The sequence below is a fragment of the Pempheris klunzingeri genome, chromosome 10, assembly GCF_042242105.1.
Source record: "Pempheris klunzingeri isolate RE-2024b chromosome 10, fPemKlu1.hap1, whole genome shotgun sequence".
NCBI classification, from domain to species: Eukaryota; Metazoa; Chordata; class Actinopteri; order Acropomatiformes; family Pempheridae; genus Pempheris; species Pempheris klunzingeri.
In genome coordinates this window covers 16,217,536-16,231,705 of record NC_092021.1, presented here as the reverse complement: position 1 = coordinate 16,231,705, position 14,170 = coordinate 16,217,536, and the positions used below count along the sequence as shown (strand labels likewise).

The following is a 14,170-nucleotide window of genomic DNA, read 5'->3' as shown; positions in this document are numbered from 1 at the left end:
TGCAAATTATCTCTAAAAATGCAAGACAAATTATTACCGTGATAATTAACTCAGCATAATCTTGATATCAATTTGTTGTAATATTTGCCTAGGTATCTAAAAATCACATAGGAGATGTGGGAGATGAGAACTATGAACCTGGAAAATCTTTTATTCTGAAACACTGTATACCACTGCAGCATGCACAGGAGATGTTCTCTCTTGGCCTGAGATAAGCTTGTTTCCATCACTAGGTTTGGCAGGCCTTGCCCCTAGTGTTGGCCTAAGCCCAAATGTAACCTTAACAATGTATAACCTAAACCTGAGCAAACCCTTTGAATGGTGAAGCTTGTTGAGAGTGGTGCACAGCTTTGGAGTACAAGTCACCTGAGAGATTTCACACAGTGTAAAGAAAACCACAGACTCAACAACTGGTGCCAGATTTAATTTAAAAATCCCACCAAATATCATAAGATCATTAAAGTACCATGCTACCTAGGGTTGATGCCAGAATTACACAACATGGCATGATGCTAACTAATCAAGTCTATCACTATATAACTATAGACTGCATTGTACAACCGTATAAGCTTGATAAAGAGACGGCACTTTAAACACAAGCCCGTACTTTGTTGCAAAAACTGCATTTGGCAAGTTCTGATCTACCAATGAAGTGCCATGAAGAGAAAGCTTAAAGGGCTCTCCAAAACTAGAGCTGATTGATTTCTGCAATGGTTTTTATTTTGCTCCTACTGTGACAGAGAGACACAAACAATTGTCTGAGAATGGACTTTTTAAGACGGATATCACTGTGACCTTTTCAGAGAACTGTAGGATATGAATGGGTTGTCTGCTTTCTTTTCACTTTCTTTCCAATGTCTAACTAAACAAATCAATGTCTATAGAGAGCCGGAGGCAAAAAAAAATTCCGTGGCTGCCTGAAGACAACACAAAACATTGACAAGATTAAAATGACAGACAATATTTTCTTGAAAACTACCAGGGAAGTCTTAAGATAAAACAGTTACATCATGCTTCCTGCTTCTGTTCTTCACATGGACGACAGCATATTGAATTTAAAAAGCCACAATTCACCTCCTTGCTGCCAGACTGCAGCAATTCAAGAGCCAGGGTTTTTTAATTTGAGAAGATTACTGCCTGACCTTTACAAACATCACTGAGCAACAGTTTGTGCACTCAAACCTTAACGCTGTCACTCACATTTTCTGATAAAGGAACAGCAAATCTTTGAAGCTCCTTGTCAGTAGTTCATAGACTTGGATCTTATCATTAGCTCATTATCATCAGCGAAGTTATCATAGAGGATAAGAGCATTTTGCCAGAAGTACAGAGGATTTGGGAGTAGAAACAAACATCAAGCGTCTAATGCACATCAACATGGCTCAGATTACAAAGTTCAGTTACATAGAAAAACAGTACAGATGCACTGTAGAATAACACTGACCTTAACTCGATCTCACTGTCTAGGCAACTCGACCACAAGCAGCTCAAACTAAGATTTCAAAACCATGGAATTCCTGTGGCCAGAACTAATATGGCCCTTGACTCTGAAAGCCTTTTCAAAAGCCCTAACACGAAAGACTTAAAAATAGAATTCTTATTACCTCGGTATAATGAAGAGTACGGGTGGCCAAGGGTGCAAGACACATGAAGTGAAATGTTTACGGAGCAAACTGTGTTGCTCTGTGAGATGTTGCAGCACCCATGACTCTTTCATGCATCCATGGGTGCTGCAACATCCCACATAGTCTAGTGTTAATGTGTTGACCAGACTCTTGATTAAACACATTCAAATAACTTTAGACACAAAATCTGTTTTTTTGTGTGTCTGTCATACAAAAAAATTGTTCTTACAAAGATACACAAAGATATTCATTCTTTCTTTAAAACACCATTTCAGGGACACAGTCTTAAAATGTGAATGTTATTGAACGCTATACTGCAATCTAATGCAATGTTTAATGAATTAGGAGGAAACTTTGTTTTTGTTTCTAAGCTGATCAGTTGCTAATGTTTCACCTACCTCACTTCCATTATTGAAAGTGTATTTGATGGTTACATGAATTGACTGATATTTACTGGAAAAGTTTTTTAAAAACTGCACCATATTAAACAAAAATAGGAATTCCTGTTGAATCAAACTGAATCAGTGTTAAGGCAGCCATTTATATCCCTAGTATTTTTTTGTTGAGAGCTCAGCAGGCTTTTAATTCTCGGCTGTAGAACTGCATTATCAAGGGAGGTCACATGCTTATAAATTGTTTGCTGTGAGGACATCAGAAAAAGCCAATCACATTGCTTAGGCTTTCTGTGTATGCCACACAGCCCTTGCAGTAAATATGGTCAGCTAGTTGACTATGACCATTAAAACAGGGTATGCTTTGATATCAAATGGATGATAAATGTCTGTGGTGCCTGCTGGGGTTGCTGTTGTGACAGCTTTTTAACAGTGCCTTCAAAGATATGGGAGAAAATATCTTCTATGAGGAATGGTGGTAAAGACAGTTCAGTAGACAGCCAACTAATGATACAATTACAAACTGCAACTAAAGAGGCAACTGCATTCTGCTCTGTCTGGGGTGACAGGTGGTGCAAGCTAACATTTGTGCAGCTTGCCACAGCACATGCAGACACCACACAGTGTTGCCTAAGTTCCCACAGCAGCCCAGGAAAAAGATAGCCACAGTATATGAGTGTGTCCACTAAGGCAGTGCAAATGACACTTCTCAGCAACATATTAATACATTCCTTCAACATGCATAGCTGACATTCTAGAGGCCCAGCTATACACCCTTTGATTGGCATGAGACAGATGCACAAAATCCACTTTGTCTGGAAGGAAATTTGGCTTTTGTGCTGCAATAAAGTTTCTCTTAATTGTCCGTTGTAGATACCTTGATGTTCCAATGCTTATTCAATCATTACAATAACAGTACAGTGTTTCATTTAGAATAATACTGCAATTACATTTTATATTCGTATTTCATACTATTACATTTTCATTCTAGGCACCACCTGGTTATCACATGATGAGACAAACAAACGGTAAGGTCTTGGTAAAAGGTAATGGTTGTCGACCAAAAGGTCTGGAGAATATCATTTATATCAATCTACCTATCCATCCATTCATCACTCCTTCCTCCCTTCCACCACACATCACGATGAAGATGCCAACAGGCTAAGTGAGGTCAGCCACACACTTCAGCTCTTCTGGGGGATCCTGAGGTGCTCCCAGGCCAAGTGGGATATGCAATTCACCCAGTATGTTCTGAGTCTGCCCTAGGGTCTCCCCAACAACCTTAACTGGCTCTTTTCAGCTTCAAGGAGCAACTATTCAAAATTTCTCTCAGATGTCCAAGCTCCTCACACTGTGCCTAAGGGTGCGCCAAGACACCCTGCAAACTTCATTTTGGTTGTTTGTATCTGCGATCCAGTTGCTATGATACTCACAGCCATGAATATAGATCAAGTGTTAAAGAGAGAGCTTTTCATTCATACCTTGCTCCATCCAGTACAAGGTCTACATCACAGCCCACTTCACACAAATCCACCTGTAGAACTCATCCTGCATCTTTCTCTCACATGTCCACAAGACACAGACAGACTTCACCTCATTTGGAGCAGAAGCCACTACCAATCCAAATGAAGCAATCCACCTTTTGCAAGCAGCGTGACATGGTCTCAGACCTGGAGGTGCCGACTCTCAACCTAAGAGTGAGCAATGACTGCGTACTGGTTGAAAATCTGAGAGTATGGCATAAAAAAGTATTTACTTAAACCTAATGATGACAAAATACAGACTTAATCTTTTGTTTGAGATACGTCATGTTAGCCAATCCTACCATATAGATCATCGCATAGCTAGGAAGCAGTGTGTCTGAAAAAGTGGGAGTCAATGAAAAATGTTGAAATAATCACTACTTTGGTCAGTTCATGTAGTAAAAAGCAATAACCATCTATGTACTTTTACCTGGAGTTCTGCAGTATTTTGAAGCAAATAAATTCCAGCCATTATGTTTCTTCTCTTTCACACAAGGAAAAATAGACACTGTGGTTCTGGCTCATAGAGTGAATGCACTAATGATGAATACATTTCTGTTTGTTTTGTACAGTGGTATCTCTTCCTTTTAGTGCCTTCCTGCTTCAGTAATTACTTCTTTAGGGGAAAAAAAGTAAATACAGTTTTCTTGAATATTAACTGAATAGAAGCCATGTCCCTGACACAATGTGACACCGATGCAGATTGGTTTGGGCGATAAATGAAGTCTCACTGTGTCCTTGATGCCATCTCCTACAGCTTAGCCACACAGTGTAAAATCTGAGGTGTGAATTCTGCAGGTCGCTAGAGGGCAAAACTGCATAACTATGACATCAGCCCATAAACTCTTGGTGCACACAGGGAGACAAGCGCACTGGTGGTGACACACAAATCAACACACATAAGCAGGCAAATATTTCCTGGTCTCTTAGCTTTATGAGCCAGTGTGTCACAGGTGTATGTCAGTTACAAAATAATGATGAGATGTAAAAAGGGTAAGGACTCATGGGACAATAGAGTCCACTGAATAAGAATCTTCCACACAACTGTGGGCTGAAACATTATCAAATGGTGTGACAAAACCAGTGTGCAGTGTGTGAAATGCATACATAAGTCGTGGTATTTGTAATGTGTCTGAGAACAGGCTTTGCACAAATCATGTACTATTTGTTCTCTTTCTATCTCTTGTACCCACTCCATCGTAATCTCTTAGCAATAGTTCAAGAAAACAACTGAATAGTGCAAGGACAATTTTGACAGAGAATAAGGAGACTACCTTCAGCAGATAAGCCAGCTACTTGTTACGAATAGTAAAGGCTTTAAAACAAACATGGCACCTTTACATTGCATTACATTCATTTTGTAGATACTTTCATTCACAACAATTAGTGCAATTGAACTCAATGGGAACCTGAGCTAGATGTCAGAGAAAAAAAAAACCCACTGTTGTGGCAGTAGACCTGAGTGAATAGTTACTGTATTTCATCAAGGTCAAACCCAAGGGAGACGCATTCTGCGGGAGCAGCAAAGCATTTGAACTTCAATATATTGGCAGCTGTAGCATCCAGGTGAAATAGGTAAAATACTCTTTTCGCCCTCACAGACCTGAAAAACACGATATGAACAAAATATACAATCTCTTCTCTGATCTAAAAACTAAAATTCACATGTCAAGGGATACACTGACCTGTCTCATCTCTGTGTGGATATTGGCGTTTTATTTGCAGTGTGAGTCTTACAGGTTTCTTCACTTTTACTCATCTGTGTCTTCGCCACTGGTCTGACCTGTGTCCACTTATGTTTTTAATGCTTCTTTTCCCAGTTCTGCCTGGTCTGCTTTTGCAATTTCCTGTGATTTAGCCTCACAAATGGAATCGTCTGCTTGTACAATGCAGTGAGGCCAACAGCTCATCTGCTCTACAAACTCTGTGTTTCTCTCCTCGCCTATGAACGGTCTACGCACTCCCTGGAAGAGTGCTTTTTTTTTTCCATCCAACTTAAGGCACTTCACCGTTTACATACTATGCACTCTCTAGTCAGCCTGTCCTCAGTGAATCCTGTGGGAGCAGCACTGGTGAGAATAATAGTTCACAAATACATGTATGGCCATGGTAGTCAATGAGGGCTTGTTTTTTTGGTCCTTGCATAACTTGCTCTCAACTCACTCTTTAGTTTTAAAGAAAGATGTAAAACGTATGGCTGTGTGTGTTACAAGAGGGCCAAGGTCAAAAGCGGCAACAGCAAAAACAGAAGGAGGCGGTGTGAGGGAGATCTGGGAATGGAAAAGGGGAGAAAGAGAGAGGAGAAAAGGGGGTAGCGAGGGATATCAACAACTGTGACAGCTGTGTGGATATACAGCTGAGCCATAACAGGGAGGTTCCAGGGCAGGAATGCAGAACAGATCAGCCAGACAGTGGCTTGCACTTAGGTCCGACATGGAGGGCAGGGCAGAGGCACAACTTACAGCAGCTGCCTAATCCCCAACTTCTGCCTTAATACCCCACTCCTTGTTGAAAAGCACAACCTGGCTTCTGAAAAAAAAAGACTTAACTTCTCATTCCCCATGTCTCTACATGTTTTATTCCTATCTGTGTCAGCATATTCTATGATGCGACAAAGGCGTCACAATCGTGAACCGACTGGCAATGCAGTGGGACAGTGGGACACCTGGGCCGGGACTCACAGTTTTACTGCCAAGAGTAACACAGGTTACTAGGATACAGGAAAAAAGCTATAGTAAAATGTTTCATGTAATGCTAAGTGAACACACATGGTCACTGCGGAAAGGTATACAGATCCATTCCTTTCCCTCCTCTGCACAGAAAACATCCAGATGTCCAGAGCTCAAAAGCCAAGCGCTCTTACCTGCTACAGAGTTCGGCCTCGGCATCATGAGGGAAGAAGATATCTGTGCTGGGTATGGAATGGGACCCTCAGGTGAGTGACTGGAGGGCTGCGGTGCCCCAGCTGATGTGTTTGACTGCTGCTGCTGGTCTGTCCTGGACGGGGTGTCGAGCGCTGTTGCCGTGGCACTGTTGGAGTCTTCTTCGGCCACAGGAGAGCAGGTGTCAGCCCGCACACTCTGTGCCAGGCCATGGCGCCCGCTGCCTCTCAGGCTGCCATCCTTACTCCACTCCAGGCTGGAGCCACTGCGGTCGTCATTCTCCGAAGAACTGGTGATGGTGGCTGATAGGAGGTGAAAGGATTACAGCAAATGAGGGAGGTAAGATGAAGAAAAGAGGCAAGAAATGAGAGATGAGATGTGAGAGTAATGTTCTTTGAAAACTTATCAGCCTTTATGAATTTAATTCTATATTTACAGAGACAGTTTGCTTATACTGATGAAAGCTGGAAAGACATGATGGCATGGATTTGTGGAATTCATTTCCTAAGCCCTGACTCGTGTGAACTGCTCATTGAAAGGCTCATCAGTTGAATGATCTAACATCATACAGTGTCAACAATACAATAGTAGTGAAATAGTGCATAAACGTGCCTTCAGTATTTTTAAGTTTGGTTAGATGTTTTGCTAAAATGAGAACAAATCCTTTAATCCTCCCTCAGGCCAAACCAGACATCTAATTTGATCCTAAAAAATGAGTGGACGGCCATGACAGGCAGGTGGATACAGAAACATCAGAACGTCAGAGGACTGGAACTGAATGCCCAGCTGGGTGCGTTTGCATGACGCACTCCTAATCTGGATTTCATAATGCAGTGGCATGTTGCATCATCACTAATACTAATATAACACACCCTGGACCTTGTGACTCCTGTGCTGTTTACCTGGTCAAATATAATCATGATGCCAGTCATGCTCTGAGCATGGCATTAGGAGTCATCTTATGCTGATTTGGTTGAACTACAGCCCCAGTCAAATAATACATTATTATTCATTCAAACCCATTGAAAGGTATGTTATGGCATTAAAATTTTGACTTGACACAAGCAAAGTAGCTTTACAATGAGTTAGATTATAACACATGCAACATGACTCTATGTCTCATCCTGGGTGGCAGCACGCCAGTGCTCTATGCTGGGAGATAGTTTATCACAGTTTCCTTAAATTATTAAGCAGCTAGCTATGATATTGCTCTAGGGGGACAGAACGACTGACTCATGATAATCAGTTATGTCAACTCTGCATATTGGAAATCCCAATTGTTGTGTTATATCTGGCTTTGGCACTCATTGCTTTCTACAGCAAAACAATCATGTCAAGCACTTCCACAATAGGCATGAAACGTGTGATATCCCACATAGTTCATAAAAGGATAAGGAAAAGGTTCATCCATATTCCCAGCTGCTACATTCCTACCAGTGCCTTCAGAAATGATTAAAGTTAAACCCGAGATAACTGCAGGGATCATACGGTAACAATTTGCTATTGAATCCTCATGACAAATATTCAAATTCAGAATGAATTTCTAGCATTTGTATAACCACTGGAAGCTCTGTGGGTAGATACAGCAGAAGGATTAATATATCAACAGACTATGTCACATTCCCGTCAGCTTGTGTAAATCCCCAGATGTCTTACAGGGCTATTACTAGAGATACAATACAGCCTCAAATTGTGGCAACTGTCACCTCAGTGCTCTCTCATACCGGAACAGCTCCATACAAACCCAGAAACTGACACATGGTAGAGGATGAATACATCCTAACACAAATGCTACTCAGTTCCACAAAAAAATCCAATGGGTTTAAAAAAAAATGATGACTGGGCACATGAGGTAGCAATTTTCAAAGTGCAAATGATAAAAAGAGGAGCTTCATGGGATAAATATTGTGTAAAGTGATAATAATATTTCCAGGATATATGCAAAAGACAAGATTACTGAGAGGTCAGCAGAGCTTTGGTCATTACCTCTGTTTTTTTTTTTTAAAATCAAATCCAGCAGCTGATGTACCCACTGGTAAGCTGATATTTTTTTGCCATTACTCTGAGGTGGGCGACTAATGCTCCTGACTAAGCTATTGATTCACTGTGCCTGGTTTCCCTCTATATCTGCAGCTGACTCAGCTCATCACTGGCATTCCTAGTGTGGATACTGAATATTTTGGCAAAGGCTTCCCAGGTCATTTTATACTGCAGTGAAGTTAGTTTGAAGCTGGTTCTTTGACATGCAGTCTGTCGCATGCTTTATATTACGTGGGTTCGGATACGAATGCCTGTTGAAATAGTTCAGTTTAGCATCATCCTGTACGATTTGAGACAACTGCCTCAAATCCAGGTATAAAGCCTTGTGGGTGTAATACAAAGCAGTAAAAAAAAATTCCAATATTTCCACCTCTGACCTACATGCTGCTAGCTTTAAGATGCTGGCTTAAAGTGAAGTTTTATGTTTACATTCAGTGTTGCTCACAAAACGCATTGTGTGAATCCTTGAGACCTGACAAAGGTGTCGAATGCCTTTGATTCCTCATAAAACATTCGCAATGCTGTTTTTCAAAACATTTCAACTCCTACATTGTTAACATCCATGTGTGCTAACTAGCAGTCTTTTTCGCTGCCTTGTAGTCCCCCATTGATACATTAATTTCAACATTACCACAGAGTCTAAAACCCACGACAAGAATGCACATTGCATCAACAAAATGGGTAAAAACATTGCTATACAGCGCTATTATTGGTCAAAACCTCCACAAGGTACCTTCAGGTAAGGACATGGGTGCTACCAGTCTCACAAGCTTTTCCTGCACTATACAAATTGCTATTTGGGTACCATGAAGGATTATTTCTCACCTATTATCCCACTGTCCTTGCTCTCAAGTGTTGAGCTGGGGCTTGTGATGGTCCCACAGGGGCTGGAGCGGCTGAGAGGGGGGCGGCTGGTCGTGCTGTTGAGCGTGGAACATGGGCTGTCAGTGCTGGGAGACGCCGTGCTGCTGGTCAGTGTAGAACAGGGGCTGATACCCTGGCTGGTCACAGAGCACTGGGGAAGATCGGAGACAGAGAAAAGGGTTCAGGTACACCAAGAATGTGCTCTACTAATCAAATGTCAATGAAGTATGAAGTCACCTTGATATGATCTGTAAGCTGGCAGCATGTTCACATTTTTTCAGCATGAGCAGCAATAAATAAAACTAAAAATAATTTTCCAACCTTATCTGGAAGGAGAACTGACAAAACTGTACAGAATGATTTGATTCAAGCTTGCCTGTTTGACCTGGATCATGTGAAAGCAATGCGAAAGAAATTTCCTCACAAATAAACAAGCCTTTTTACATGTGAGCATGACACACAAGCCGAAGGGCATAAGAGCTGTAAATGGAGCAAGGCTTGAAAATTACACACTCATATGTCTGGAGGAACCAAAATAAGCCTGAGGAGAATTTCACAAGGGAAGAAGTCTCTACTTTGTTGTGACACAATAGACACCTTTTTGAGGCCATCAAGCTTGTCTGACAACAATACTAGCAGCTGAATCTTTGTTTGAACTAACTGACAACCGCAAAAAATCCAAATTAAAGCTGGTTTGTCCTGTTCCCCATCTTCCTTCAACTGTATTCTTCACAATACACAATATACTGTAACTAAAGGTGGTCATCCTTGGCCCACTGTAAAAAAAGAACCACAGCCTTCAAACACACCACAGAGTTTGAGCCTGATTATCAGTCTGTCTGCCTCATCCTGCTCCATTCACATTAAGTCCAATTAATTCAACAAATTTTATTTCTTCAGCAGGCACTTAACTAAAATCTATGCTCCATGACGTTCCACAATCGAAAATCTCATATTTTCATAAGTCACAAACCAATTTTATACCTGAACTCCAACAACCAAACACCACTAACATACTGCATATTGTTAATGCATTAAGATCTTTGAGGGTAACGCTTTACTCCAACTGAAACAACTCCACCGAATCTTTGTCCTGCTTAAAACATTACTGCAGTTATCAAAATCACAGAAAAACTGCAAAAGAAAATCTAGTCAACCTGACTGAATTCATAAAATAGTAATGATGCTTATCCAATTTGAGACAGAAGTGGGACAAACCTTATGTTCAAAAAGGTCTATTTGTACAGTGCCATGCTGAGAGAATACACACAGCTGAAAAGAAGGAATGATGCATGCTTAAGGCATCATTAACAACTTGTGGAAGGCTAATAGTGAATATTTCCCATTTCCTCAGTCCCACATGCTCTTTGCATAGCATGCCAGTACTTTTTCCTGGTAATTTCCAGTTTATGGCTGTTTGTTACCCAAACAGGTTATTGACATTTAATAATTTACTGTAAGGCAGAACCAAAAACAACATGCTGAGCTAAAGACATGTTGTAAAACAGCAGTATGGAGGAAAGGAGAATTGCTGGCAGATGACAATAATGTGCTCCTCCCTAACTGAGCTCTGAAAACACACAAACACAAAGTAAACACCACTACATTCCCATACTGCCTCTCAACAACACTGAAATCTGAACTATTGAACATGTCTGCTACAGTAACTATACTTTGTGAGCCTCTTTCAGATGAATAAGGAAAGCGTAACATGGTGGGCTTTGCTCTGCCCTTCGCACAGCACCAGCTTAATTAGAAGAGCCAAACAAATTGAGGCTCAGACCTAACATAACTCTATTTCTGGACCCGGGCTCAGACACTCTTGTTACATACTCAAGAGCCCCTGGAATAGCACTCAAGTTACTGGAAGAGTGACACACCACACTGAGAGCTTGCACTGAAATAAAACCACATGCAGTCAAATGTAAATATGCACTTTTCCTTAGAACATCATTAACATCTTCAACAGAACAGTTTGACGGTTACCGTTTTTCGTTGTTCAAAAAAAGAAAAAAAGAAATCCAGAGGTGCGTCCTAGATCCCCATTCAAAGATAATGCATAGGGGTAAAAAATGAATTAAGCTGCAACAAAAAAATCCGTTCTTCAGTTACACTGTCAAAACTCCCTACTCCTCTCATCCTTTCCCTCTCTCCTCTATCTCTCTATCTGTGTGCTGCAGCAGTGGCAGCAGCTGCTATTAGAAGAGGGAGGGAGTTGAAGGAGAGGGAGAAAATGAAATACCTTCTTTTCATTCTTGTCGTCCATAGGTATGCGTGCCGTACCCGGGATCCCTTCTCCTAGTAAAAAGCCCAGTCTTGTCATCAGTTCCTGATTGGCAGGGGAGGAGGAGCTTGGCTGTTTCTCTGCTTGCAGCTCTAGAGAAGAGAGTGAGAGAGAGAGAGGGAGAGAAATGCTCAACGTTGCGGGCAGATTGTCTCTCTACACTGGATGGCCCACACAGGGCCACTCTGCCTGCCCTGCCCTCCTCGGCTCTTCCCTGAAATGCTATGCTGCACTCTCCAGCTGCTGCTGATGTGGTGCAGACCCAGAGAGGGGGAGGAAAGAAGAGCAAGGGAGTGAGGGAGTGAGAGAGAGAGAGAGAGAGAGGTGGAGTGTGGTGGGGGCAGTGTGTGTGTGTGTGTGTGTGTGTGAGAGTGTGTATGCGTGTGAGGGTGTTCTAAAAAGAGTCTGAATACATGTGAATGTCTAGCATTGTTAAGAAAGCAGAGACTCTCTCTCTCTCTCTGTATGTGTGTGTGTGTGTGTGTGTGTGTCCTACAACATGCCTCGAGTGCCAATTCCAGGGCTTTCTGGTTGTTTACAGCTCTCACTCATAGAGTCTATGAATTTCAATGAGTGGACATGGGCTTTCTCAAACACAGCTTAAACTGTCTGTGGTCTTTATTCTCAACACTTAATACTTTTTGAGAATGCATTTTCAAGGTTGGGTTGGACGAGAAAACTTAATTTCTCAATACTATATATTATTAAGTATTTAAAACCCTTCCAAAAAAACACTTAAGACAAATAAGACCCTTGGTGCAACGACGCATACCTGTGATGAAGCTGAGAAAAGGGTATTTTATCATCCCTAGATGTGGCAAATTAATTAGGTAGGTAGAGTCACAACATTCCCTGAGCGTGAACAGACAGTATGATCGACAGACAGATGGAAGGAGAGACGGAGAGGGAAAGAGAGAGGGAAAGAGGGTGCAGATGTCCAAGGTACAAAAGCTTATTATACAGCTCTCTGTCAGCACCTTTCCCTCCTCTCTCCTCCTTTTACTCCTTTACCCTCTCCTTTACTCTTCCACAGTTATTAATAATGTTGGCAGTCAATCTCATTAAATACAAACAAAGTCCAATGGCAGACTGCACAGCCAAATCCCTCTGAAATCAAAATCAAGCCACCAGACACAAACACACACATATGTGTGCGTGTGTGTGTGTGTGTGTGTGTGTGTGTGTGTATATATATATAGTGGGGCAAAAAAGTATTTAGTCAGCCACCAATTGTGCAAGTTCTCCCACTTAAAAAGATGAGAGAGGCCTGTAATTTCATAGTAGTTTCATCATAGGTATACCTCAACTATGAGAGACAAAATGAGAAAAAAAATCCAGAAAATCACATTGTCTGATTTTTAAAGAAATTATTTGCAAATTATGGTGGAAAATAAGTATTTGGTCAGTAACAAAAGTTCATCTCAATACTTTGTTCTATACCCTTTGTTGGCAATGACAGAGGTCAAACGTTTTCTGTAAGTCTTCAGGTTTTCACACACTGTTGCTGGTATTTTGGCTCATTCCTCCATGCAGATCTCCTCTAGAGCAGTGATGTTTTGGGGCTGTCGCTGGGCAACACGGACTTTCAACTCCCTCCAAAGATTTTCTATGGGGTTGAGATCTGGAGACTGGCTAGGCCGCTCCAGGACCTTGAAATGCTTCTTACAAAGCCACTCCTTCGTTGCCCGGGCGGTGTGTTTGGGATCATTGTCATGCTGAAAGACCCAGCCACGTTTCATCTTCAATGCCCTTGCTGATGGAAGGAGGTTTTCACTCAAAATCTCACGATACATGGCCCCATTCATTCTTTCCTTTACACGGATCAGTCATCCTTGTCCCTTTGCAGAAAAATTGCCCCAAAGCATGATGTTTCCACCCCCATGCTTCACAGCAGGTATGGTGTTCTTTAGATGCAACTCAGCATTCTTTCTCCTCCAAACACGACAAGTTGAGTTTTTACCAAAAAGTTCTATTTTGGTTTCATCTGACCATATGACATTCTCCCAATCCTCTTCTGGATCATCCAAATGCTCTCTAGCAAACTTCAGACGGGCCTGGACATGTACTGGCTTAAGCAGGGGGACACGTCTGGCACTGCAGGATTTGAGTCCCTGGCGGCGTAGTGTGTTACTGATGGTAGCCTTTGTTACTTTGGTCCAGCTCTCTGCAGGTCATTCACTAGGTCCCCCCGTGTGGTTCTGGGATTTTTGCTCACCGTTCTTGTGATCATTTTGACCCCACGGGGTGAGATCTTGCGTGAGATTTGACAGGTCTGTGAGAGCCAGAAATCTTGCTTGTTTGTAGGTGACCAAATACTTATTTTACCGAGGAATTTACCAATTAATTCATTAAAAATCCTACAATGTGATTTCCTGGATTCTTTCCCCCCATTCTGTCTCTCATAGTTGAAGTGTACCTATGATGAAAATTACAGGCCTCTCTCATCTTTTTAAGTGGGAGAACTTGCACAATTGGTGGCTGACTAAATACTTTTTTGCCCCACTGTAAATGTATCTTCGATATGCAAATGGCCATATACAGATAATGTGTTCTCCTTTGT

At 41.6% G+C, this 14,170-nt stretch overlaps 1 protein-coding gene across 2 annotated transcripts in view; it reads right to left on the bottom strand.

Annotated features, from left to right (window-relative positions):
* The window catches only part of tanc1b (tetratricopeptide repeat, ankyrin repeat and coiled-coil containing 1b), a 98,998-nt gene that overhangs the window by 31,397 nt on the left and 53,431 nt on the right, over positions 1 to 14,170 (bottom strand). For both annotated transcript variants that reach the window (XM_070837920.1, XM_070837921.1), the window contains exons 5-7: positions 11,569 to 11,702; positions 9,288 to 9,477; positions 6,404 to 6,724 (exon numbers count right to left, since the gene is read on the bottom strand). In XM_070837920.1, coding sequence (XP_070694021.1) covers positions 6,404 to 6,724; positions 9,288 to 9,477; positions 11,569 to 11,702 — 645 coding nt within the window. The remainder of the gene's footprint in view (positions 1 to 6,403; positions 6,725 to 9,287; positions 9,478 to 11,568; positions 11,703 to 14,170) is intronic.